At 44.8% G+C, this 25,841-nt stretch overlaps 7 protein-coding genes across 9 annotated transcripts; 3 read left to right on the forward strand and 4 right to left on the reverse strand.

Moving 5' to 3' along the window:
- Window positions 1–52: 52 nt before the first annotated feature.
- On the reverse strand, window positions 53–7,497 carry LOC120450861 (serine/threonine-protein kinase/endoribonuclease IRE1). Of its 2 annotated transcripts, XM_039634075.2 has the most exons (7): window positions 7,062–7,497; window positions 6,815–6,929; window positions 3,377–3,820; window positions 3,085–3,307; window positions 1,758–3,027; window positions 1,528–1,692; window positions 53–1,464 (listed from the first exon to the last, which is right to left on the reverse strand). In XM_039634075.2, the coding sequence occupies exons 1-7, from the start codon at window positions 7,188–7,190 to the stop codon at window positions 586–588; spliced, it is 3,225 nt and encodes a 1,074-aa protein (XP_039490009.1). In that variant the 5' UTR covers window positions 7,191–7,497; the 3' UTR covers window positions 53–585. The 2 variants fall into 2 exon arrangements, with proteins under 2 accessions (XP_039490009.1, XP_039490010.1); XM_039634076.1 differs by lacking the exon at window positions 6,815–6,929 and having other exon boundaries at window positions 7,062–7,185.
- Window positions 7,498–7,761: 264 nt separating this feature from the next.
- LOC120450867 (rRNA methyltransferase 2, mitochondrial) lies at window positions 7,762–8,705 on the forward strand. The gene has a single exon (XM_039634090.2). It carries the CDS (start codon window positions 7,840–7,842, stop codon window positions 8,590–8,592), a length of 753 nt encoding a protein of 250 aa, XP_039490024.1. The 5' UTR covers window positions 7,762–7,839; the 3' UTR covers window positions 8,593–8,705.
- On the reverse strand, window positions 8,687–10,584 carry LOC120450864 (venom serine carboxypeptidase). Its single transcript, XM_039634087.2, has one exon. It carries the CDS (start codon window positions 10,344–10,346, stop codon window positions 8,898–8,900), a length of 1,449 nt encoding a protein of 482 aa, XP_039490021.1. The 5' UTR covers window positions 10,347–10,584; the 3' UTR covers window positions 8,687–8,897.
- Window positions 10,585–10,960: 376 nt separating this feature from the next.
- Window positions 10,961–13,065, forward strand: LOC120450868 (transmembrane protein 256 homolog). Its single transcript, XM_039634091.2, has 3 exons — window positions 10,961–11,086; window positions 11,149–11,457; window positions 12,804–13,065. The coding sequence occupies exons 1-3, from the start codon at window positions 10,994–10,996 to the stop codon at window positions 12,945–12,947; spliced, it is 546 nt and encodes a 181-aa protein (XP_039490025.1). The 5' UTR covers window positions 10,961–10,993; the 3' UTR covers window positions 12,948–13,065.
- Window positions 13,066–13,310: 245 nt separating this feature from the next.
- LOC120450860 (probable multidrug resistance-associated protein lethal(2)03659) lies at window positions 13,311–21,489 on the reverse strand. Of its 2 annotated transcripts, XM_039634074.1 has the most exons (10): window positions 21,435–21,489; window positions 20,715–20,880; window positions 20,572–20,657; window positions 18,256–18,415; window positions 17,988–18,184; window positions 17,749–17,930; window positions 15,792–17,383; window positions 15,237–15,730; window positions 13,959–15,154; window positions 13,311–13,888 (listed from the first exon to the last, which is right to left on the reverse strand). In XM_039634074.1, exons 2-10 carry the CDS (start codon window positions 20,789–20,791, stop codon window positions 13,850–13,852), a joined length of 4,023 nt encoding a protein of 1,340 aa, XP_039490008.1. In that variant the 5' UTR covers window positions 20,792–20,880; window positions 21,435–21,489; the 3' UTR covers window positions 13,311–13,849. The 2 variants fall into 2 exon arrangements, with proteins under 2 accessions (XP_039490008.1, XP_039490007.1); XM_039634073.1 differs by having other exon boundaries at window positions 13,311–15,154.
- An 804-nt stretch (window positions 21,490–22,293) lies between these two features.
- LOC120450866 lies at window positions 22,294–23,943 on the reverse strand. The gene is made up of 2 exons (XM_039634089.2): window positions 23,768–23,943; window positions 22,294–23,707 (listed from the first exon to the last, which is right to left on the reverse strand). The coding sequence occupies exons 1-2, from the start codon at window positions 23,820–23,822 to the stop codon at window positions 22,635–22,637; spliced, it is 1,128 nt and encodes a 375-aa protein (XP_039490023.1). The 5' UTR covers window positions 23,823–23,943; the 3' UTR covers window positions 22,294–22,634.
- Window positions 23,944–24,025: 82 nt separating this feature from the next.
- Window positions 24,026–25,622, forward strand: LOC120450865 (short-chain specific acyl-CoA dehydrogenase, mitochondrial). The gene is made up of 3 exons (XM_039634088.2): window positions 24,026–24,200; window positions 24,288–24,497; window positions 24,556–25,622. The coding sequence occupies exons 1-3, from the start codon at window positions 24,167–24,169 to the stop codon at window positions 25,527–25,529; spliced, it is 1,218 nt and encodes a 405-aa protein (XP_039490022.1). The 5' UTR covers window positions 24,026–24,166; the 3' UTR covers window positions 25,530–25,622.
- Window positions 25,623–25,841: the final 219 nt, after the last annotated feature.

Consider the following 25,841-nt stretch of genomic DNA (forward strand, 5'->3'; position numbering starts at 1 on the left):
GTTGATTGCCACTGTTATAAATGTATAGTGCAAATAAAATTGTTTTGTAAAATTTGTTTTACATTTTTATTAAGTTTTCATATTGTTTACGATTTCTTAGAAAATGCAGCTCGTTATCAAGCATGAAGTTATCCATCAACTGAAACATTCCATTATTAAACATTAAAACTATGTGCTTTTATAATGATATACAAACTAAAAACCTTCGCTTGTCAAGGGCCTCCACGAATGAGAGGAGTGTTGGATAGGTATCTTAACTAATGCATAAATATACAATAAGTCTAGGTACTATATATAAAACTCGAACTATTTGTCTAGGTCAACTTGCACTTGGGCATTGAACAAAAATCAAAAATTATCACAGTTAAATTTCGTGCATTCGACAGAAGACACACTACATTATTCTTACTTGGTATATAAAATAGTTTCATCTGTTTACTTATCGTTGAATATTTTTGCTAAAAACTGAATTGGGAATCATTTTGGAATAGTTGCATATACACAAATTGCACAATAAAATAAAAATAAACTTAATTATTGATTAAAACTAAAACTTGTCTAATCTGATCTGATTGGGTCTATGCCCTAATCCTGTGTTGAAGGTGGCAGCGTCCAGCTTACGTACTTCTCCTTGTCCTGTGTGTCCTTCTGGCCACCGTTGTAATTGCGATTGTTTCCCGGCTTCGAGTAGCGCCGAAATTTGAAATTGGCAAACACATCCCGCTTGCCATCGGGCTCCAGTGATTGTCCATCTAGCTCCATATTTCGCTGCAGACCAACGCCAGGAATCGGCAGCTCATCGCTGGGCTTACGGAAGTTATAAAGCCCTTTTCTTTGCTTTAACTGCTGAATTTGGCTGCTAGCAGGCGAGGGCAACTTTTTAGGACTACCAATCTTGGGTAGGGGCTTCGGATCCCGCATTAGCATGGGGAACAGCGCATCGTCCGCATCAAAATACCACGGACGTGAAAAAAGATAGCCGGCACTGTAATACGGCTTGAAGATCGCCTCGTTTGAGCAAATACTGAACGCGTGGTAGGCGTGTGAAATAAGCTGCGGGAAACGATCCACCCAGTAGTTTGTGAACTCGTGCGGAATGCAGCCCAGCATCTCCTGAGCGGCTGGTGTTAGCTCGTGATAGTGATGCTTCTTGTTGCGCAGAGCACGGAGCAAATCTCTTACACTGGCGCCCATGTATCCGCGGTACTTCCTCAAATCATCTGTAATCATGGGGTCCAGATGTACATTCCAATCGTCTAAAACGACTATCCGCCCGTTTTTCTCCAGCGACTTGAGCGGCTCGGCATGGAATTGCAATTTCTCCACACGATCGCTGACATCCTGAAGGAATGAAAGCATTTTAGGCTCATCCCAAAAGAGCGGATGATTTCCGATACAACGAGCTGGAGGTCGCGATTGCGGATCCTTATGTATCATATCCGATATTAATTGCTCAGCTAGGATCTTTTGAACAATATTAGGTAATTAGAAAAATTAGCTGCAACTTTTCTTTTGAAGAACACTTACAATTCGACTGTCCTCACTGTCGTCCTCTGGGCGCAGCTTGGCCAGATTGTACTCGTGAGAGAGTATGTTGGCTTGACGCTTCAGATTGTCCCCAAAGGCGTGGTGACCGCCACTCAAAACATAATAATAAACGCAGCCCAAGGAAAAGATATCCACTGCAGTTGTCTGTAAATAAATTAAAGACATCGATGAAGATGTGGAATAGGTTACAAATAAAGATCAGATCTCACCGTTCGCTGTGATCTCATCATTTCTGGGGCTATCCACCCATCTGTGCCTGTTACACCCGATCGACGGGAGAAACTAGTCTTGCCAAAATTCAGCTTCTTGCACAGTCCGAAGTCGGAGATCATGACACGTACTTTGCCCTTAGCATCTGGCAGCGAAATCAGAACATTCTGCGGCTTGATGTCGCGATGCACAATATCGAGAGAGTGAAGGTGACTCAGTCCAGATGCAGCCTGGCTCAACACTTGCCAAACATCGATGTGGTTTTGCAGTTCCAGCGACCGATCCCCTTCGGTATAGTCCTGCAGAGTGGCCGCGCAAAGTTCGACGGCTATGTAGCGGAACTGTCGATCCTGTTCGGTGCAAAAGTAGCGGACCACATTTTCGTGAGCGTCCGATTCCCGCAATAGAGCCACCTCGCGATCAGCAAAGGTGAAGCATTCGGGGAGCAGCCGTTTTACGGCTACGAAACGTTCCTCAAATGTTCCCTTAAAGACAAAAGTACCCTCGCAGCCCTTTCCTAGCACCTCACTTGTGCTGAAGCTGATCTTGCCCACACGCACTTGTCCATTACCCAAGTCAACTAGGTCTTCAGCGTTCGCATTACTTCCATTGCTGCCAGTGCTTCCATTGGATCCATTCTGGGCTATGGCAAAGGTTTTTGATCCGTTTTCGCTCTGTTTTTGCAATTCCCTCATGGTGCTGCAGGTGTACCAGAACAAGGCAATCATGCCCAGAACGATAACAATCAGAATCTGATGCACCTTTCCGCTGGGATGCTCCATAAACCACTCGTTAATAAAGGCCTGCACCTTATTGCTGTTCTGAATAATTATTGTCTTCGTCCGATTAATGGTGTTCCCATTTGTCCGCTGATCAATGCCAATTTCGACCATCTCGGGATCCGTTTGCACGCCAATGTCGGCGGCGTTCTTTTCATTATTGGCCAAAAGTCCGTAGCCATCGTTATAGTTGTGAATGGTGGCCAGACTCTGAACCACCTTACTGCTTGCTGTCGTCGGGGATAGCTGCAGGTTTCCATTACCCTCATTAGGCATGTTGTAGTGCCCCAGCATAATTCCTGGATGCTCTTGCAGCACATCATTAATGTAAATGGTACGCGGATCTGTCTCTTGGTTGCTGTTCTGGTCTCCTGTAGGTCCGTCGAGGAGTTTTATAGGTGGTGTTGTGGAAATACGAGGCGTGTTCTTGTCCACCAGCGAAGGCAGAGCGTACAAACCCTTTTGATGTTCACCCACATAAAGGGATTGGCTGTTAAAAATTGTACTATTAGTATAGAAATAAGTACAAAAATCATATGTCCCTTACAATAGCTTTACGGTGTTCACATTTCCTGTTTTCGACTCCTCGAGGATAGCCTGGTAAGCCTCATCGGAGACCGTGGTAAATGGGACGCTGAGGAGCCCATCTGGTCCCAAAAGGAAAGCGGCCACAACTGGGCTGCTAAGATCCCGCTGCCACAGAAATTTACCCTGTTTGCGATCCAGAGTCACAATTTGGCCATTGGTGGTGGTGGTCAGATGTATATACTCTGCGGGCGGGAGATCATTAGCAATTGTATACATACATCGTATATATTATTATTATTAGATGCACTCACCATATTCCTTGGCCAGCTCTGGGGGAGCACTCACAGCATTGTAGTCGTAAAAGGTGATATTCCAGGGCTTTGCATCCTTGTTCTTAGCCAGACTGTCGTACATCATGACCGTGTACTGAGTCCGTCCCAGATAAATGGCCCGCGAAGTGGCCCAGCCAATCTGCTCGCCCTCCTTGCCATCCATTGAGGCATCTCCAAAGCCCATTACCTTTTCGCGTCTACCCGTCTTGGGATCCACCATATACCACGTGTCGCTCTTTTTTCCGGAGTACAGGATACCATCGGAGGAACGACAGGGGGCATTGGCCACCAGTTGAGGAATGGTGTATGGTAACTTCTTGAGGCTGCCCATCTGACCCAACTGGTAAATGCTGCCATCTCTGGGATCAGGCAGAAAGTACGGAACCTGGACATTCTCCTGGTGTTCTGCTACTATAGGAGGATCTAAAATGTATAAAATTAAAATTTAAAATTAAAGTAATAAAGAAGAAGCAGTTAATAAACATGGTTGCAAATTCTACATCGTGAATAAATCTAATTCCTATGCAGCCCTGTACAAGCACAATATATGCAAATCACCTTAAATGTATTCCAAGTGGTGTTAAAGTTTTAAAGCGTGTTCTGCATCGAACTCATTATAAGTCGTTTTGCTACGACAAAATTAACTAATATGTACATATATACTCCGCGCCAAAAACACTTCTGAATAGCCGGCAATAATAGTACTTTCAAGATTTATTTTGCTTCCGTATTATTTGTATTTATGACCTAGTATTCACGAGTGATGAACATTTCATGCCAATTTTTAACGATTCCAAGACGTAACGCAAAAAAAAAAATATAGATTTACTTGAATGAAATTCCCAGTGTTATCCACTGAAATTCTAAATTTAAACAGAATCTAAATTTAAGATTAATACTCAATATCCAGTTCTCTTAAAAATAGTACAGATTTATTATTATTATCTTTTCAATTTATAGTGATGTACTCCTTTTTACAATAAGTGAGTACAGTTAAAACATTCAAAAAAAAAATTGCCTGATATCGGTGCAACTAACGTGGAGTGAAGTAAGGAAAATATAATAAATTATAACCAGAACCTGTTCCCGATAACGCTTATCTCGTTGTACTTATACCGAAGGGAACGAAAGTGTAATCTATACATTAACCCCTTACAAAGCAAAGCGCACATTTTCTGGTGCACATTGAAGAACGGAACGTGAATACTTTCCACCAAAAGGCCCAAATAAATTAAGCGGCTTTTTGGCGCGGGAGACAAAGTCAAAGCAAACAGCAGTTGAGTAAATACGAAATAGACCTGGGACCATGGCTGGCTGATCAAATCCAAAGTGTTTACGCCAGTCGTGTTGGCAATTTCTGTTATCGCCAACAATTTGCTTAAGGCAACAGCGTTGAATTCTGACTTTGGCGAATGCAAAAGGCCACGATCTCAGTAATGCACGAGTAATACAAGTATTGCCAGGCAAGATCGTCGTCACACAATATCGGGTAACGAAAGCAAACCATTGAGAGTACTGCCCATTCTTATCAGTAATTAGTTTCAACCACAAACACACGGCTGCGTGCAGATTCCCGGCATTAACCGAGTGTTGCCACAATTTCTGGGGCAGGTCATTTAACTCGCCGCGGCACTTTCATTAGCATGGGCATTCTAATTGGTTAGCGGTAGTTGAAGACAAAACCTGATTTCCTCTAGTGATGAGGTAATAGAACCCGCCATATCGGTACACAGATCTGCCGTGCTAGAGCCGGCGAAACGGTGTAATTACCGCGAATCAAAAACATATTATTGGCTTGAATAACTCGGAAAAAGACTACCCAAATACTGCGCTTTGCCAGCAAACCGCAGGTCAGATGCTGTCCACATGTTTGTCTCCATGAATTTTCAATCATTTGCAGTTCCACGAAGTCGGACGATGAGCGGGCAGCATGAAATTTCTAATAATACGAATGGACATGTGTACCTATATACATATGTATTGCAGCTATCACGTTAAAGAATCTTCACGGGGCGTGCGTTTTTTTTATTTCAGAAATTAAACAAACATGTGGAGGGCGTATTGTCCAGGGAGTCATTTGGCACAACTCCAATATTTCAGTTGGGGGTGGCATTATTAAAAAAAGTTCTTGAAGCAACACTTATCACGAAATAAAAAGGAATGCTCTGAAGTGGAAAATCAATCACAAAGCCCGTGGAACTATAAATAGCAAGAGCACTAACGTTCTGGGACCAGGCTTATAGCAATACCCGATAATTCGAATTGGAAATGCCCTCTTCTTTAATTTGATAAATGAATCCCCATTTCGGTGATCTATTGAATGCTATATACACCAAGCTAGCGTAATAATAAACGAAAGCTATGCACATACATGAACCCACTTAATCGCGTAGTTTACTAACTAATTTTCCCTGCTGACTCATATGTGTGTATTTAGAGCTCACCAACTACCAGCTAATCTCAGAGGTTAATACGGAGCAGCCAAATGACCGCAAGATAAACGCACTTAAGCCATCGAAAATCAATACGTCACGCTGATAAATCGTAGGAATATTCAATGAACCGAAAGGAAAATGGCTCAAAGTCAAAACCACCCACTACGGAAAGGGTATGGGAGAACAGCAACTGGTGATATGGCGCACTGGCTAGCAACTTAATTGGTGGAATTGTGTGCCGAGAACGCTTGTCGAGATTGCGTTATACGTGGGACCTTATCAGCCCCCAGCGCAATTCAAAACATTAACAGCGAGAGTGAAAATAATAGAGCACGAATGGCGGTGGAAAGATCTATCCTAGACTCTTACATCTGCCAGATACGAAAATTGCGATGAGCTCATTGAGCGCATGCATGTGCTACGCATTTTGCACTTCAAACGGCGAGTGCAACAGCCTGGGAAAGTGGTAATTTTCCATAACATATATCTAAACCCGAGGCGGTTCTTAAGATCTTTAAATCTACTAAGCAAAAGCAGCGGGAACTTTAAAGGCAAATAAATCGATTTCAATTTAGTTTTTAAATGGATTGAAGAAAATTGCAACATTTAAATGGAAAAAATTATGTTATTTCTGAAACCTTTAAGTTCTTTTTCATAAAAGTTATTTTAGTAGCATACGGTAAGTAAAACTGTATTTTTCTGTGTCACGAACTTATCAGCTTTTTTAAGGAATTAAAATGATGATTTTTCTAAGAACATAGTGCTTCTGGGTTGAATGTTTTTAATATCAAGCATTATAGTTTCTCAATCTTTAAAGACTTTATATACTGAGAACATTCAGCTTGCGAGATATCTGCTGGAAAATTTCCACTTCGACTAATAAGGACCCCTCCTGCCCATCATATGTTTCGAGTCCCACACTTGTGACCGGAAAATAGGGGTGCAGTGAATGCGGAGGACTGCGGAGTGCCCGCGTAATTACCATCTGCTATTGTCCAGCGTATTTCGCTGGTCACCGGATCGATGGCTGTCAGTCCGCCGCCCAATGTGGAGAACACCATCAGCGCCTCCTCGTCGCGGGCGAGGTCCGTGCAGTCCTGTGGGTTGTGGAAGAGCGGGAGAAACTTATGAACAACATATCGGGGAAGGTGATGAAATATTCATTGGGCCCAGTGTTAACCCTTAGTGGGGCATACGGCCGCCCTAGCACTTGTGCCGCCCCCACTTACCGTCTTCTCATCCTCGCCGCTGCTGACGACTTCTGCCGAGTCGCCCTGTTGTGATTTTGCTGTAGCTGATGCAATAGGCCCGCTGGCCAGCAAAAATAACACGCAACAAACAACAACGCAGAATCTCATTTTGTTTTTGCAACCGGTAGGGCTCGGGGGGCGGAGGTATTAAGAGGGACCGAGAGCGAGAGAGGGGGAACTAGTTTCTGCGATTTCCGATCCGTTTTCAGTTGGCACGTTCAGTCACTTTTGGTTTCTTGTTTGTGGCATATTATCGCCTCTTTTTTATAACTTTTCAATCTCTAAACACTGTTGCAGCTTTGACCGTGGTTGAGTTCACATTTTCTTCGCACTCGCGTTCAATATTTTCCAATTACGTTCGCCATTGTTGAGTTGAGAGTTCATCGAGTGAGCGGAGTAGAGTGACAGTGGGCGGATATTTGGAAAAAGACCGTGCAGGTTTTCAGTGTGACCAAGGCGCAAGCGATTTGAAAAATGTCTAGCAAATAATACCCCTTTCACAGTTGCCGTCGAGATTGCAGTAACGGAAATCTGTTTGTAACCCATCACTTTTGCCATGAATGCTATTTTAATTTGGAAAGACTTTTTTTAATCCGCCATGAAGAAAATTTGTAGCATATGCGTAGTGATCACAATGAAACGCAGCAACGGAAATGTGAGCTTTTGCAGTTGCTGCGTTTGCAGCGTAAACGTCCCAGAAATTGTATCAGCGTAGGTCAATACAAATCGATAGCCGTGCTAATTTCGATATTACACAATGCGGCTTGTTTTTACGGGTAATTGTGTTTTTAAACGCCTGCTGCACACCGAAATAGGTGGAAAGTATGCCAAACAGCAGCCGCGGAACCTCAAGGGCCGGAGCAAGAGCTCCCAGGAGTGGCTTACGCGACAACTGGCGGATCCCTACGTGGAAAAGGCCCGTATGATGAACTATCGCTGCCGGAGTGCATTCAAGCTACTGGAGATCGACGACAAATACGAAATCCTGCGCCCCGGAGGCACAGTTTTGGACTGCGGAGCAGCTCCTGGCAGCTGGACACAGGTGGCCGTGGAGCGGACCAATGCCAACGGAAAGCAAGAGCGGGCTTCACAGGGAGCTGTCTTCAGCATCGACCTGTTGCATTTCCATGCTGTGCCGGGTGCCACAATCTTCGGCGGCATGGATTTCACTACTTCTCTGGCGCAAAAGCGACTGAAGGAGGCGTTACAGCACAGAAAGGTCAACTGCGTGCTGTCCGACATGGCGCCCAATGCCACCGGAGTGAGGATGCTGGACCAGGAGAGCATCACCAACCTCTGCTACGAGGTGGTACGCTTTGCACTGGCAATGTCTGCTCCGCAGGCCCATCTCGTGGTCAAGGTGTGGGATAATGGGGACGTGCCCAAGCTGGAGCGGGATATGCTTAGGTTTTATGAGAAAGTGAAGAGAGTAAAACCGCGCGCTAGCCGCGGAGATTCCGCCGAGCACTTCCTGGTGGCCAGAAACTTTAAAGGAGCAACGGAAACTTAATTGTTAATTGCCTTTTGGCATTGTTAGTCTACATTAGTTTTTTTTTGATAGGATAAGGGGAGGTAAACTTATTTGTTTAAATAAAAAATGACTGTTGAACTTGCATCGTCTAACAATATTTTTATTTTATTTTGTTTTGTTATATCTTTATAGATTAACCTTTGTTATATATTTGTTTTGTTATATATTATATGAATTTGATTTTTTACAAAACAATGCCTACAATTTATCTATGATCGATTTTATAAATGGAGATATTTTTTGAATGGAGACCAAATGGTTAGAATAGTTCAAGTTTGCAGTTTCTAGTGTTTATAGTGAGTAAGGTGATTAATCATCTCGTACAGCCACTTGGGCTGATCGTGAGGAGCCATGTGTCCGGCATTGCGCACCATGATCTCCACCAGATGTCCGGCGTGCTTGACATAACCGGCAATTTCCCCATCAATGCGCCAGATTTCACGAGGAGCCATCTTGTACTTGTCCGAGCCGGGGAACTTTAGATGGTTGAGGTAATTGCGCGTCAGTGGATAGGCCACAATAATGTCCAGCTGGCCGCTGTAGATGCACACAGTGTAGTGGGCCAGCAGTTCAGCTATCCACGGGGCCACGCTATCCATGACATCCTTCTTCAGGTGAAGTTCCACCTTGTTCTCCTTGTCCAGATCGTGGAATGGCTTATTGCCCACATGAATTGCCCGTCGAGTGGCGCCCGCTTGCAGAAAGTTACCCAAGTTGGCGCCATCATCGTCATGCGTCTTTAAGTAGTTGTAGTACCAGTTGTATCCAGTGAGGTTGCTGAACAGCGAGCCATTGGTAAGGTCCCCATTTATTAGGGAATCGAATACGTCGAAAGCACACTCCATGTCGCGCTTCTCGATGCATGCAGCTCCCTTTGCCTCCGCATCGTGGAAACTCTGCAGTCCGTGCTCATCGATCAGGCCCAGCTGGTAGAGATAGTCGCCGTACTTCAGCTGATGCAGCGGATCCGAGAGACCATTTCCGATAGCCACGCCCTTGAGCGGCACATAGACGCGGGTCTCTATGGCATTTTGGACCTTGTGGATGTGGTAAGCCAGGGCGGGCACGTACTTTCCGGCATAGGACTCACCGGTGACCCAGAACCCAGATGAGTTTCTCCATTCGAAGAGTTCATACAGCTGCATCACGGCTTCGTGCAAATTGCGGCCCACATCTTTCTCGTTCTTAGCATAGCCGGCATCGTTGTCGGTAAAACTAAAGCCAGTGCCCACGGGATTGTCAATGTAGATGAGATTGTGTGTTTTGCTCCAGGTATAGTTGCGTTTTTGAAGCTTTTCTTTACCGTCCAACTCCAGAGGGCCGTTCTCCGTAAACAAACCAAACAGGGAGGAGGCACCTGGTCCACCCTGAAGCCACAGGACCACTGGAGCATATTCCGGTTCCTGCTCGGCGGGGAAGTACCAGAAGAACATGTTGGACTTGAAGACAGGGTCCACGGTCAAAAAGCCAGAGTAGCTCTCAACTCCATGGAACTGGGAGCCCACCACGCGGGCCAGCTCCTGAACCTTTTGCTTGGACATCGAAGCATTGTTGATGAGGGGCGTCAGGAACAGGGGCTCGCCGGGATCAACGCCATCATCGAAGAACTGGCACCGCGGATAGGGATTGATGAAGCTCCGCCTGTAGGGACGTTCCCCGTCGACTGCTTTTACCCCGTTAATGGCGACTACAGTCGCGATAATTAGAAATGCGCAATGAGTTGCAGTTTTCATTGTTCAGCTGCGCTGATTCGACTGAAGGCGATCGAATTGTCAGTGGTTGCTTTGCCTCGGCAGCTAATATATGTTTACGCCCCGACCTGCTCACGGATCGACCGATAAGGGGTTATAATCAGTACTTGCACTTGCCTTGTTTCCTTCTATTTGCAGAGCCGGCAAAAATAGTTTTTTAAATTGCGCACTGATTTTGCAGTGTACCGCACCGGTCAAATGGTAGGGTTGTCAAGTGAAGCGAATTCATCAGCTATTGTTTTTTTTTAGGGGGATTCCTGAGGTGTTCGATTGTCGGAATTATTAAGGAACACTTATCTATCAACTAACTCTATAATGGTCGAGTTTTCAGCAGTATTCATGTTAAATGACCGCTTGAATTTGCATGGAATGGAACGAAAGAACCAGGGATCCGAGAGTTTCCAAAGTATTTATATTTGTTTTGTTTGGCATTTTATATCACCATTTCTTCTCACTTCAAACGTTAAGAAATTCAGCTCTACTTGGCTTTCATTTTCCCAGAAACCAATCGATTGGAAACATCGACTAGACCGCCAATCCGGCAACGCCCGGGCATTTTGCGTCAAAATTTTAAGTAGCGCCGCAGCTGATTTTTCAGCCGCAAACGAAGTTTGAGCAAACAGTACACAATGTCAGTCGCCGACACCATCGAATACGTGACCCTTGGCAATCCTGTCAGCAAGATGGTAGCCTCGTCCGCATCCGCCCTGCTCCGCACCCTTGTAACTAATTGACTTTTCCCAGACGAAGTACCAGGTTGATCATCCCTTTCTTCTTCCTGCAGGGTCTGCGTCCCAAGAAGGTGCCCGTGCAGGAGACGAGCATGGCGCTTCTCCCTTCCGCGCACAGCTACGTGCATCCACACGGATCGCTTTACTGCCTGGCCGGCAGCCACTACCACTTCGTACGGCTGGCCGGGATCAGCGGCGCGTCGGCCATCTTTATGGGCGCCTACTGCAAGTATGTCCTGAAGGATGTCAGCGACCCCAAGGAGCAGGTGGACTCACAGGCCTTTGCTGATGTGGCCAATCGCATCCATTTCCTGCACTCCTTTGCCATGATGGCCATGCCTCTGGCCCATTATCCGGTATTTGTAAGTATAAATGGATGAATTCGATTGCTTCATTTGGAATTGGATAATGTAGTCCGGTCTGGTATACATATATTCCAGCAATGCTATTATCGCAAAGTTTGATGTCTATACCCTTTTGAATGTATAAAATCTCTCGGTCGGCACGGAATTTTGTAACCATTACATTTTTGAGAAACTTAAGCCTAGATGAAATTTAAAGAAGTCCAAATGTGATGTCTTAAATTTCTTGCACATGTTTTCGATATTTCTTTGGAGATTTCCACATCCTTTCTGTTTAAGTCCTACCTCCGCATGTCCCATCCTCAGTCATGTAATAATCCCAAGAAAATCACAAATTTTTCATAATCAATTTGGATCGTATTTGGTTTATTTGTAAAGCTTTTCTTTGTCGGTTTGTCGTTTACATAAACTCTGTGTAAAGTTAGATCTCTGAACGGAATTTATAACAACTCGCGTTACCCTCGAATCGAAACTCCAACATTAATACTCGAATAATTGACTTTGCTTAGCTAATCTAAAGCGCTGATTGACATTACAAAATTGAGTTGTGAATGAATATATTGGTTTTGGGCAAGCGCTTCCAAGTTACTTCTTTATAATATAGGTATGCATGTGTATATTCATGTTGTATATGAAATGTTTCCAAAGCTAAAGCTAAATGTTCAACAACCACTAATTGCAGCTTACAAAGTAATCTAATACCACGTACGATACTTGTATAATTGCGTTAATTCGGATAATTCTTAGGTTTGTGATATGAGCAGGTTCATAGCTGATATGGGTTTGGGGTCTTGGATAGGAATTTGTTTAGTACTTCATTATTACAATCGTATTTTAAAAATGTACCAAAAAGGCATAGATTCTCTTGTCTTTGCTGTTATCTTGTAATTGGTATTTGTTGTTATCAGCCTTATTTATTAAGTAAAATTTGGGCTTTCTCGAGCTCCGTTTTGTTGACGTTAAAGCTAACAACTAAAGCTAACACCAAAATATGCACTCAAAACGCTGGCCGTATTCGCTATCTTCTACTTCTAGGCTATAAACTATGGGGCCTGTTCCCTTTTTGAATTTAAGATGTAAATGCAGTTTAGATAACAATATGACTTGTAGTTTGGGTCAAAAAGGGTATTTTCGCTGCTGGTAAACTAATTGGAACTTTGACTTTCTTACACATATCTTGATTCCTGACTGAACATTTAAGTGCTATAAATTCTTTGTATCCTAAAATCGTTTGGTTACAGTAGTCGTTTAGCTTTGATTTTATATAAATTTCGGAAACTGTGGAGATCGGAACAGGCCCAAATGACAGCGATTTCTTAAATTAATTTATTTGTTTCCTCCCGCAGACTGGGTCTTTGATGATTATGGGCACGATGCTCTTCAGCGGCTGCATGTACTACCGCGCCTTGACTGGCGAGAAGCGGCTACAGCCGTACGCGACTGTCGGAGGATTCTGCCTTATGGGCGCGTGGCTTTCGCTGGTCCTGTAGGGTGCTAGGAGGGAAGTCTACCTATGTATATCTTATGTAGCACACGCTAAACAACAATGCAGTGCAGAGGCAAATTAAGCTGAGCCAACTCAAATATATAACATCAGCTAAACATGAATGTCGTTTCGTGTTTCTCTAGCCGCATCGGGCCGTTATTTACAATAATTATAGTTAGATTAAAGTGAGCTCTGTGAGGGCCTTGCAGCTAATGGAAGATACTTTTGAGTTAAATGCGTACAATTTCTTAATTTATATTTCAGTAGGCAAATGTAAGTCGCTATAATAAAATAAACCAAATGAAAACGTTTTAACAAAAGAACCAACCGAGCTGTTACATTTATTGTATACCTGTACATTAATAAATTACTATAAAAACACTCGTATATTATACTAGGCGTAACATTTCATAGAATTCTCTTGTTTTTTTTTTTTTTTGGGTTTTTTTGGGTTTTTGATTTTTTCTTTAGGGTTGTTATTGTCGTTTTACTGGAACACATAATACAAATGCAATGCGACCTTTTGAAGGCCAATGCACAAAGTTCAGCTAAAATTAATTATTGCACGGTTTGCCTTTTATATCAATCTTATTTTAAGGTACAAAAACATTTACTCCCTACGCTCCTCTAACTTCAGCTTATTGTCTTGCTGTTTGATTTCCTAGTTTTATACACCTGACTAACAAATAATTTGATTTGTACACGTATTGTAAAAAGTTCCTCAACGGCCGCTCAGTTGGGATGTCTGCTAGCGCCGCTGATGGTGTGCTATCCTAACAACTTCTGCTTGGAGGCCTCCGCAAAGAGGAAGGTCTTCTGAATGCCCGCATTGGCCGCCGGATGATTCGTAATTGGTTCCAGTATCTTAAGTATGTAGTCTTTAAAAGCCTTCGGCACGGCGAAATGTCAAGAATCCTTCTTGAGCCGCAGGTTGTCGTCATGGGCCTGAAAGCAACACAAAGTATGAGCTTATGTATGAGGAGAAGTTACATTGAATCTTTAAACGAAATCCCACCTTTTGGGCAACCTTCAGCAGAGCATCAAAAGTGGAGTCTCCTGTCTGCTTCACCATGCTGTGGAACACCTTCTTCTCGCTGGTTGTGAGCAACTCGAACGGAGATCCGAACTCCACCGCCTTTCCTGCGTCCATTACCAGCACCTTGTCCGAGTCCATAACCGTATGCAAGCGATGGGCAATTGTGAGCACCGTGCAGTCCTTGAATTTGTTCCTAATTGTCGTCTGGATGAGAGCATCTGTTTGCGGATCCACGTTAGCCGTTGCCTCGTCCATCACCAGAATGCGATTCTCTCGGAGAATGGCCCTAGCTAGGCACACCAGCTGGCGCTGACCCACGCTGAAGTTGGTGCCTCCTTCGGATATCTTGCTCTGCAAGCCACTGGGAAGATCAGCCACCACATGCTTAAGCTTAACCTCCTCTAGAGACTCCCACAGCTTGGCGTCGCTATACTCGTCGAAGGGATCCAGATTGTAACGCATTGTGCCCGAGAACAGCACCGGCTCCTGAGGAATAATGGAGATCTTGCTGCGCAGATCGTGCAGTCCCAGGTCGTTGGTGTCGCGCCTGTCGATCAGGATGGCTCCCTCGTTGTAGGACAGACGGAAGAGAGCGTTGATCAGCGAAGATTTTCCGGCACCAGTACGTCCCACAATGCCCACCTTTTCGCAACCCTCGATGGCAATGTTCAGAGATCGGAGCACGTAATCGGCCGCCTTATCGGGGAAGTACTTCAGCGAAAGGTCGTCGAACACGATTTTTCCATCCTCTGGCCAATCCTTTGGCGGCTTCTTATTTGGCTTGGACTCGAAGTCACCCTCCGGTTCAAGATCCTCATACTCCACTACTCGCTCCACTGCCGTCATCGTGTTCTCCAGCTCTGCCGATTGTCTCATTCCCCACTGGACCATACCGGTCATGCCCATGGCTTGGGTAATGGCCAGGCCGACATCACCTCCGTTCTCCGGGGAGAACAGGAAAAAGCTCAGTGTGATTACGGCTATGTAGACGACACAAACGCAGTCCAACCAGTATCCAAAGGCTCGACTCGTAGCAAGGAACATATAGTAGCCAGAGCTGTGGATATCCTGGTAGTTGTCGAACTCGGCAATCAGTTCCTTCTGCGCTCCAAATGCTCGGATGGTGGCCAGGCCATTAAGGGAAGCACTCAAATGGGAGTAAATGGGGGAACGTGCTGTGAATTTAAAAAATTGATTAAATAAATGTGATGATACTACAACCCTATGTGCACTTAGTACAATATAAAATCTACTTACTGACAGCTTCGAGCCGCTTTACGTCTCGGGATGTACTCAGATAGAAGACGCGTAAAAGGTAGAAAACGATCACAAGGACAACCGTGGCCAGGATGTACCATACGTTAACAATACACAGGACCACTACAATGCCCACGATGGCGAGGAAGATTTGCATGACGTCCATCATCACGGAGGGAAGAATCTCGTCCACTTGACCCAAATCCTTGGAGAAGCGGTTGAGGATGCGTCCGGAGGGGTTGGTGTTGAAGAAGTGCATTGCCGCTCGGGTCACACCTTGGAACATGGTGTTGTGCAGTGTCGTGGAACTGCGCATTGCCAGGTAGAAGAAGAGCATGCTCCGCACCAACGAGAAGATGATCACAGACGCATTGATACCAGTGAAGTAGTAGATATCCACGGGATCGGTATCGGCGTTGATGCGGGTTTCGGGGAAGGCGCGTCTCAACCTGGCCATAAATGTGTCACGTTCTGCCTCACCATTTTTGTTCACCCTAGATATGCAATTAAACGGTTAACAAAAAGATTAAACTTTTCTTCGGGTCTCTGACTTACCAGTAGGACAAGAAGAGATCACCACCAGAAGCCAGCACCTGGGCACCAATGCAGAAGAACGCAAACACAATAAACAGTCCGTAGCCATTCGCTCCAAAGTACTTCTTGTAGAGCTTCATTCCTATGCGTCCCTCCAAGCGGCCTTCCTGCGTCTGCATAGGAGACTCCGCGGCCAAGGATTCGGCAGCTGATTCCATGGAGGAGATGCTACCGTGACGGTCGCGCAATTTACTATTCTGTCGCGAGAGGCTCTTTTTGTCCTCGGCATCGCCGGCACCCTCATCTTTCTTACTGGGATCCGTCAGCATCTGGGCGAAGTCCAGGCCGCTCTTGGCCATGGACTCGTAGGTGCCCATAGCGCTGATCTTGCCCTTGTCCATGATCACAATAACGTCGGCCTGTTCCAGGAACTGCAGTTGATGGGTCACAAGCAGTACGATTTCCTCGCGCAGGAATCCACGCATGCACTGGTCGAAAAGATGACGTCCGACGTGGGTGTCCACGGCACTGAGGGGATCGTCCAACAGGTAGATGTCAGCCTTCCGGTAAACAGCTCTGGCCAAACTGATACGTGCCTTCTGTCCTCCGGAGAGAGAGGCTCCTCTCTCGCCTACAATAGTCTTGTCAGCATAGGGCAACAGCTCGAAGTCCCGCTCCAGGGCACACCTTTTGACCACAGTGCGATAGCGATGCTTGTCCATGGGCAGTCCAAAAAGAATGTTCTGGCGCACAGTGCCGGTGAAGAGCCACGGCTCCTGGGAGGCGTACGAGAGAGTGCCATTAACTTTGACCGAACCAGAATCCGGATTTAGTTCTCCCAGAACAGCCTGGATCAAGCTGGATTTTCCAGAGCCCACTGGCCCAATAACTGCCACAAGCTGGCGGGGCTTGAACTTTAGCGAAATGTTGTCCAGCGTGTTGTCCGTGCTCTTCTTATCCCACTTGGCCTTCAGCTTGCTAATGACGATACTGTGCTCCGCCTCGCTGGTGCGCCGACTGCTGGGCTTCAGGACCCCAGTGGTCTGGGCCACTGTAGGTTCAGCAATTAGACCCGCCTTGCCCAGCTTCTGCTCGTCCATATCCTCAGATTTGTCACGCACCTTCGTCTCCTCGTGCAGCATGAAGGTCTGGATACGGCGGATCGAGACCAAGAGCTCTGCAAACTGGGATATTCCCATGGGGAAGTAGACGGTCATTGTGTTACGCAGGATATTGTAGTAAGCGGTGATCACGAAGGCCTTCTCGGCGGTCAGTAGCTTTCCAAGCAGCACGAATCCCACCAAGCTCACGAACACCGATATCCTCGTGACGAACATGATGAAGCTTTGCAGTGTACCTCGGATGTAATTCACGTTGCGTATGGCGTTCATCTCCTTGGTGCGCACATAGTTTATCATCTTGCTGAAGGGAATCTCCCACGCGTACATCTTGATCACCTGGATGCCCGAAATGATCTCGTTCATCATGCGCACTCGTTCATCCGTCCGCAGAGCCGTCTTCAATCGCAGCACCGAGGTCTTCTTTCCCAGATAAGCTTGCAGGGGTATAAACAGCAACATCACCGCCACGCCGAAGAAGGCGGAGATGCCAATCTGCGAAGGAAGTGGGTGTTACAAGGGTGTAACAAAGTTCAAACATTTTAAAAGAAACTTTTGGGAACCATAACAGAGGTTCGTATTACAATGGATCTTGTTTGACTAATAAGTTTTAATCTAATATGCTCTTCTAAATTTAGTTATGGTTGTAATTTTATGCGTTAAATATTAAAAAATTAAAAAGTTCAGATTTTAGTCTTTATTATACACATGTATAATATAGACCTACCCCAAATATATTTTTTTAAGTGCGTAAACTTTTAATCTAATAAGTTGATCTAATCTTGTAATAATGTAAATTTTCTTAAAATTAAGATATGATATGATATGATATTATGATATAACTATCTGCGATTACATACCTCCCTGTACATGAGGTATGTGATAATGCCAATCTCCACCGGGCCCAGCCATAAATAGTTCATGTGGATGACGGAGACGTCCAGCCGGCCCACATCGTTGGAGATCAGATTGACCACCTGACCAATTGTGGTATCGCCCAGCGCCGTTCGACTCAATCGCAGCGCCTTTCGATATATCATGCCTGGAGGGGGATCGTTATTCATGTGTCACAAAGGGAACAATCCCCATCCCAACTCACTTGTCATGGCTATTCTGGCCTTCATGCCGACGTGGAACATGCCCAGCATGTAGGGATGCATGAAGAGCACGTTGCATGCGCTTGTCAAGATCACGCCCAGGGCGTAGAGGTATGCTTTCGTCTGGTTATCGCCCTCCTGGTTGCTCGCGTCCGCATAGTAGGCCACCAGACCGCCCAGGAACAGTGGCTGGGTAACTCTGAGAAGAGTATGGGTTACGGGTTATAAATCAGCCAGCTGTCGGGAGGTGGGCGTGGCGCAGCAGCTTACCGGAAACCGATCTCCAAGATGAAGAGGACCAGGCCTAGACCGGCCAGGCGCCAGCCAAACACGTTCATGGAGGCCTTTAGCAGGCTGGGGGTCTTCTTCTTTTTGCGCTTCTTCTCGACCTCCTTCTCCCACGCCTCGCTCAACTTGCTGCCCAGGTGATCTGGAAACAAAGGTATTGAGATATCAACCAGGTGCACTCCACCCGTGGACATGTTATGCATTCTCCTGACTGAATAACGAGGCATGTTGACATGTAATTGGCAGATGGTGCTTCGGTGTTTAAAGAAGCCTCCGCATTAAACCCGCAAGAATTGAGTCACTGACGCTAGTTGCTTATGTTCGTAAGGCAGTTTTTAATACTAACTCCATTCCCAAATTGTACACAAGAAACTTTATTAAATTTTTACTCAACTCCACAGTGCTCGTACCAAGGAATACATATACATATATGTATGCCTGATCTATTTTTGAGCTTATCATCATTTAAATTGACTATGTTACGGAACTTATCATTGAATAAACCCTTCAAATTGTCAGGCTGGAAAAATAGACATGATAATCAGATTTTCATTTGTGCTATCTGCTTAATAATAAACATCTCTCTATCTGCTTATGCAACGTTTAAAAGGTAAATACTGCAATACATTTCAATATTTCATTGGGAATAAGAGAACCACAAATCATGCTAATTCAAATGAATAACTATTAAGAAAACTAATTGATTATGTTTGTTTGTAATAACAAAATGTTACTATTCATGGCAATGTCATGTCCGGGAGTTAACAATTGCGCTTATCGATAACTAGCTTCTGTGGTTGAGGACTTTAATGAGCAGTATAATTGCTATCAATTCGCCCGTAACCGTGGCTAATAAATCCAGTAAATTGTCATTTCTTGTGCTTTGGTTTAACTGTAAATTATGGCTGGCAACAAAGCAAATCCCGACCAGCTGCATTGCCTCCAATCGATCTTATCGACAAGCAGATTTCCTAGCCAACTACAGCATATGGGGATTCTGATTCAGGCACTTCCGCAAGGCTTATATCAGCCTCGAGGGGCCTTAGATTGCACACCGATTAGGAACAAAAGCTTCCCATTTCATGTTTGCGCATATTTGGCCAGATATGAGCCATTAAAGTTGGCATTGCATAAGCCCCTCGGCACGATCCACTCAATACTATATCTTTGGGGCCCATTTATTATAAGTAAGTAAATAAGCCTGAGTGCCTAATTGCGTGCCATATCGGGGGTGTTGAGAATTGAGAAGGCGTTATCAACTATGTTGGGCATTAAATTCAATTAATTGTGGCCAGCGGACGTTGTCAAAGATATCAGGATTGTCACTTTTCGGGGCACCTCGAAAGTTTTGTGTGAGGAAATCAAAGGTCTGAGAGTGCCAGATTGGATAACGCTATCTCTGCCGATCGTATAATTCAATGAGAATGAGTGATGGTGCAGAAAGCGCATATCCAAAGACTATCTTATCATCCGGATTAGCCTCGGGCATAGTTCCGCCAAATGATCTCAATGAAATAGTGGTATATGGTGCAAGCAGAAATAAGCAAGCGCTGATATCTAATCGCAACTTCCCCTTTAGAGAAGAGCCCTTCAATGCTCGCTGATCCTTCGAACCCGCGGAATAACCGAAAGGCTTTACAACCACCACAAAGAGTGGGCGCATGCTAAGCCCTATCTAATCGTAATCGTCGGGTGCCTTGAAGTGTCTTCCTGACACTTCATTCGGGTGGTGTCTGAATGCCGGAGATAGTGTGGTAAATATGCGGTTTAGTTGATTATATAAATTATATACTCCATGCAGGTGGAGTAGGGGGAGCAAGGAAGCATTCGAGACAAGTCGGGTACCTGGGATTTCACACGCGACTAATGTCCATCTTCAGGAACCACTCCAAATAGCTGGGCAAAGGGCGAAGAAATCAAAAGTCATGTTTGCGTTAAGTAATGGAACTGGGCATGGTGTAAAGCACTTTTACTAGGTGACTAATAGATGGCATGTGGTCACCTAGTAAAACCCAATCTATTGCCACATGACGTCACGTATGGCTTAATCTGGCTACGTGCTGATAAGAAATTCTTCTCTCATTCAAACCTCCTTAAGGGTAAATCAGCTTATCTGACGCGCCGGGCGATTTCTATATAATAATAATTAATTTGATTATCGACTAGTCCGCAGATATGTCTATAAATTATCTTAGGTCGAATTCGAGCCCATTTATTATGCAAGGCATGTCGGCAGTTCGTTTTTGGTGCTTTCATCTTTCTCTGTTGGAACTTGGACTGAATCCTACCGAAACTCACCTGATCTATGCTCCTGTAAGGCGCGGTACAAATCACTTTCATCCAGAGTCTTTTTGCGTCCCTTGAAGAATGTGGGCATGGCAAAGCTGAGGATAGAGTTACGATTTAGACAGGATTTGGTGTAAATCAGAGTGCAAACTGACCAGAACATCAGGGATGAGAAGATGTTCGACGTCTCGCGCGGGTTCTCCGGCAGTTCATCGGCTTTCATTGACTGCATCTTGGTCGGATTGGTCTAATTCTATCGATTTCCTAACTTCAGGTGCCAAGTCATTGGTCGGGGTGTACGTATATCCTGTACAGGTGTCGCTGTAATGGGATTACAACTAAAGCTATTACTCGTTACTATACCAATCAGCTGCTACTCAATGAGCTGAATCTAAAGATTGCGGACGCATGATGATTGCGCTCTTTCCGTTCTTTTATTATTTGAGCACTTTTCACGAGCGGTTTGTTTGGCCCGCGATAAAAGCAAAGTGGTAAACGTGACCCATAAATGTTTGTTTTAATTCAAATGCTATTTAGAGCACATATATCAATATTAAAGCATATAGTTAGGGTTACACATATTTAAAACAATTAACATTTGTTAAATTTTCAAATTAAATAATTAAAATTGGTTTGCTTATCTTAATAGGTCATTTAAGCTGCATTAAGTTTCCAAATTTTCATATGTACATAAGGACCAAGTTCAATTTAGTATCATTTTGTTTTTTTGTAGCCAATAAATTAAGACTTTTACTGGTTCAGATCACTTTTATGACACTCATTTCTTACAACTTCCTGTAACCGATTCTGAATACATTTGGTTTCCACACGCGTCACTTTTTACTAATGGGAAAATCCTAAGGACCGAGACTCACGCTACTTTTACACCTGGCGGATCCGGCGGCAGCTTCTCGTTAAAACTTAATGGGCTCGCCGTGAATGAAGCGCCCTTTATATAGGCGCCTGGATGAACACCCACGCACACCATTGCACGCGGAATTATCAAGAGATCGCCGAAGAGCGAGAGAGAGAGAGAGCGAGCGTTATCACATCTCACCTCTTTTGTTTATATTTACACATGGAGCACTTGCACTTTGTTTTTACCTGTCTTTCGCGGGCGCAGCGGGATCGGGAGCGGGCGGTGGATGCCGAAAACGGTGTGCAAGGAACAACGAAAAACTCCAAAAAGTCGGGGCAAATCAATAGGACAACAAACGGGACTCCTACTGCGGTGCTCTTCCTCTTCTTCGTGCTGGTGAAAGTAAATGGTCCTTCCCCTCCCGCAGGACACTCGGAAATAACTGTGCCCGGTTTTAAATGTAGTGTGCTGATTTTACAAAGTTGTGCAGTAAAAACATAAAAATTAAACAAGGCCTAGTGCGTGCGCGTCGAATCTGCGCAGAGATGAAAAGCGGGCTGTCAAAACCAGAACGGAAAACTGCCAGATGCACAGTGGCGAGCAAAAGTATTCGCACTAGCACACGATTGTGCGTGCCTACTTGGGTGAGTTTAATTGCTGGTTGAACTATTAACAATAAGAAACTGTTCCGTTTTAACACTCTTTCCATGGAAACTTAAAATTATACTAAAAAAATAATGTCTGCTGTTTAGTGCTTAATAAGTAATTCGTAATATTTATAAGCAGACATACAATTCGCAACGAATAAAATTTGTGGTGTTGTGTAGCTCTAAAACTGTAACCCGAATTTAAAGAAAACTTTAATTATACAACCGTTTAAAAATTTTAAAATGGAAATTCTTTATTCTTAATACCAAATAATAATAACACTACGCAACTACGTGTTTGTATGTACAAAACCACACCTTTGCTTTCTTAGCTTTTCTCATTTTCATTTTAAATGCTTTATAGCACTCTAACAATTTAGTGGCTACGAATAATTCTTGACTTCAAGAATTTTGACTTATCAAGAATCAAAAACATGAATACATGATAAATATATCAGGTTTGGTCATTGCATTGATTATATTCAACAATTCGGTGGCATTCATGTTCTTAGGTGTACAAAATGAGTTGAAAAGCTACAAAGCTACTTAAAGCACGGAGAATGACTCATTTATTCATTGTCCAGCGCTATATAGTAGCAAATATCGTCCGGACTGTCTTCAGTGGGCAGGTACACGATCTCCTCGTAAACATTTTCTTCGGCAGTTGTATATTCTATCACTTCGAAGCCAGGCTCTGTTTGAATCACCCCGTCAAGCTCCACTAAATTATCAGTCTCTTCTGGTCCATTTTGCTCATGTAACACTTGTATATCCTCTACAACATTTGACTCTTCCATAACATGAATATCAAACTCCTCCACGAGAGTTATCTCCTCTCCGTGGTCGATATCCTCCAGGTCATTTTCCGCTTCCAAGTATTCAACCGGCTCAAGGTCTTCAGTTTCCTCCACGCCATCAAATTCAGCTTGAATCTTGGCCAGGTGCCTTGCCGACCGCATGTGGCGAACGAAGCAAAATCTTCGGGCCGTTCTGTATTCGCAGGGGGCGCACTCCAGAGTGGAGCTACATTCCATCTTGTAGGCCAGGTATTCGTCCTCGGTCGCCACAGACTCCCCAGATAGATCCATCATCTGTTCTTGTCCTTGGGGCACACACTGTATGTACTCATTCGATTCCAGCTGGGTCTGCAAGATCTCGATCTGCGCCTGGCTTTTCGCTTGCAGTTCTATGCGAGATTTTCGAGTGGTGCTGTAGGCACATGGCGTGCAGCTGTGCAGGGTGTCCTCCGCGTATTGTGTTTTTACCGCATCCGAAAGCCCCAGCTCATCCACTCTTTTTATGCGCTTTGTGGGCGGTTCTGTTCCCTCTGCCTCGTCCATTAGCTTCTCGCACTCCTCCTGCTCCTTCATTATGTGGCGCCTTGACTCCTTGTGCCGGTCGAAGCAATACCGCTTGGCAGTCTTGTAGCCGCAGACGTTGCACGAGAACAGCGACGATTCTACCTCGGACTCGGAGTCCGAGCAGGACTCCAGCAGCATGTGCTTCTGCGATCGCCTGTGGCGCCTCATGTCTCTCCTGCGGTCCGTGGAGTAAGTGCAGCCGCTTATGTTGCAAGTCAGTCGCTTTATTTTCACCGCCTTGGCTTGTTCCTCCTTTATAGGCGCTTTTTTGAGGTGCAAATCTGTAGAAGGGGAAACTGTATTTTTGTTCAACCGGCCTTAAGTCCATCGTTAGTACTCACACTCCATTTCATCCTCGTAGATGAAATCTAAAGCCTCTATTGTCAGGGTTTCCATTTTTTTACCTTTTGGTTCGCGTTCTTTCAATAATAATAACAAAACAAATCAACAATTATTTGATGGTACCAACATTATCAAGCTGGATAATGTGGAATGCACCCGCGAACTTACAACTGTAGAAATTTAGTATTTTTCAGGCCGCATGAGGCAAGAGTTGGTAATTCCCGAACAAGAGTCACCCTATAAAAGTCACTTGTTGCATGCACATACAGCCGGTGCCCGTCTCTGGCCACACTGTCCATTTTTAATTTGTTATAATAGTCGATTTTTTTTATAATCTTTTATCCGTATTTTATGCAATAAATTTATTTAATCATAGTAAAAATTAATCCCACACAAACATGCAATCTGTACTCACCCGCTCGTTAAGCATTGGTAAGACCAGCTGATGTGTGGACTTTGAGCCCCAGCCATTGTAAAGTTGTCTATAAGCAAGATCCTAAGCCAGATATTTATATTCAGCCCGCAGATCTTTAAGTGCTCGGCAGATCGCCTCGTTGTCGGCGCTTTCGGAGACGCATCAGATGCTGCAGAAGTCCTGTCGGGATTTTGCCAACAATGAACTCATTGGAAACGCAGCCAAGTTCGATCGGGAGCACCTGTATCCAGAAAAACAGATCCGACAGATGGGCGAACTGGGCGTGATGGCAGTAGCGATCCCCGAGGAGCTAGGTAATTGATATTAATGGCATCTTAGCCCTCCTTATTGTATCTTTATGTTGTTATACAGGCGGCACTGGACTGGATTATGTGGCCTACGCCATTGCCATGGAGGAAATCTCAAGGGGTTGTGCCTCTGCTGGCGTCATCATGTCGGTAAACAACTCCCTGTACCTGGGACCCCTTCTCTCCTTCGGTAACGATGCCCAGAAAAAGGACTACATCACCCCGTTTACTACTGGCGAACGAGTGGGCTGCTTTGCCCTCTCTGAACCTGGAAACGGATCCGACGCTGGAGCTGCGTCCACCATAGCCACCGACAAGGGAGATCACTTTGTGCTGAATGGCACCAAGGCATGGATCACCAATGCCTTCGAGGCGGAGGCTGCCATTGTGTTTGCCACCACCAACAAGCAGCTGAAGCACAAGGGCATCTCCGCATTCATTGTGCCCAAGGCTACCAAGGGCTTTTCCCTGGGCAAGAAGGAGGATAAACTGGGCATTCGGGGATCTTCGACGTGTCAACTGATATTCGAGGACTGCGTAGTGCCCAAGGATAACATGCTGGGAGAGCCGGGTTTCGGTTTTAAGATTGCCATGCAGACGTTGGACGCCGGCCGTATAGGAATCGCTGGTCAGGCGCTCGGCATTGGTCAGGCTGCTTTGGAGCTGGCCGTGGACTACGCTCAGAAGCGACAGGCCTTCGGCAAACCCATTGCTAAGCTCCAGTCCATCCAGCAAAAGATCGCGGACATGTCGTTGGCCATGGAGTCGGCACGTCTGCTCACCTGGCGCGCAGCCTGGCTAAAGGACCAAAAGCAGCCGTACACCAAAGAAGCCGCCATGGCGAAACTGGCTGCTTCGGAGGCAGCCACTTTGTGCTCCCACCAGTGCATCCAGATCCTGGGAGGAATGGGTTATGTGACCGACATGGCTGCCGAGCGTCACTATCGGGACGCCCGCATCACCGAGATCTACGAGGGCACCTCTGAGATCCAGCGACTGGTCATCGCGGGCTCCATTCTCAAGGAATATGCTAGTTAAGATCAAAGTTAACACAGAAGTCTTTTAAAGCCGTACTATCATTAAAATTGTAATTTGTACTTTTGTTTAATAAACGATGATAATTATAAATAATTATTAATTTGCTAATCGTATTAGGAGAGATGTTTTCCAAAAACAATTAACATATTTACCACATTCTATTTTTGTGTATAAAAGGTAAAAATACAAGACACAAACCACATATGTATATATAACATTAAAATAATAAAATTTTCCAATCGCTTTCAACATAAATTGAAAGTCTTTAAATTACACTCCACTTGCACTATATGATTTGATTCTTGAAAATTA

This window comes from Drosophila santomea, chromosome 3R (assembly GCF_016746245.2).
Source record: "Drosophila santomea strain STO CAGO 1482 chromosome 3R, Prin_Dsan_1.1, whole genome shotgun sequence".
NCBI lineage: Eukaryota > Metazoa > Arthropoda > Insecta > Diptera > Drosophilidae > Drosophila > Drosophila santomea.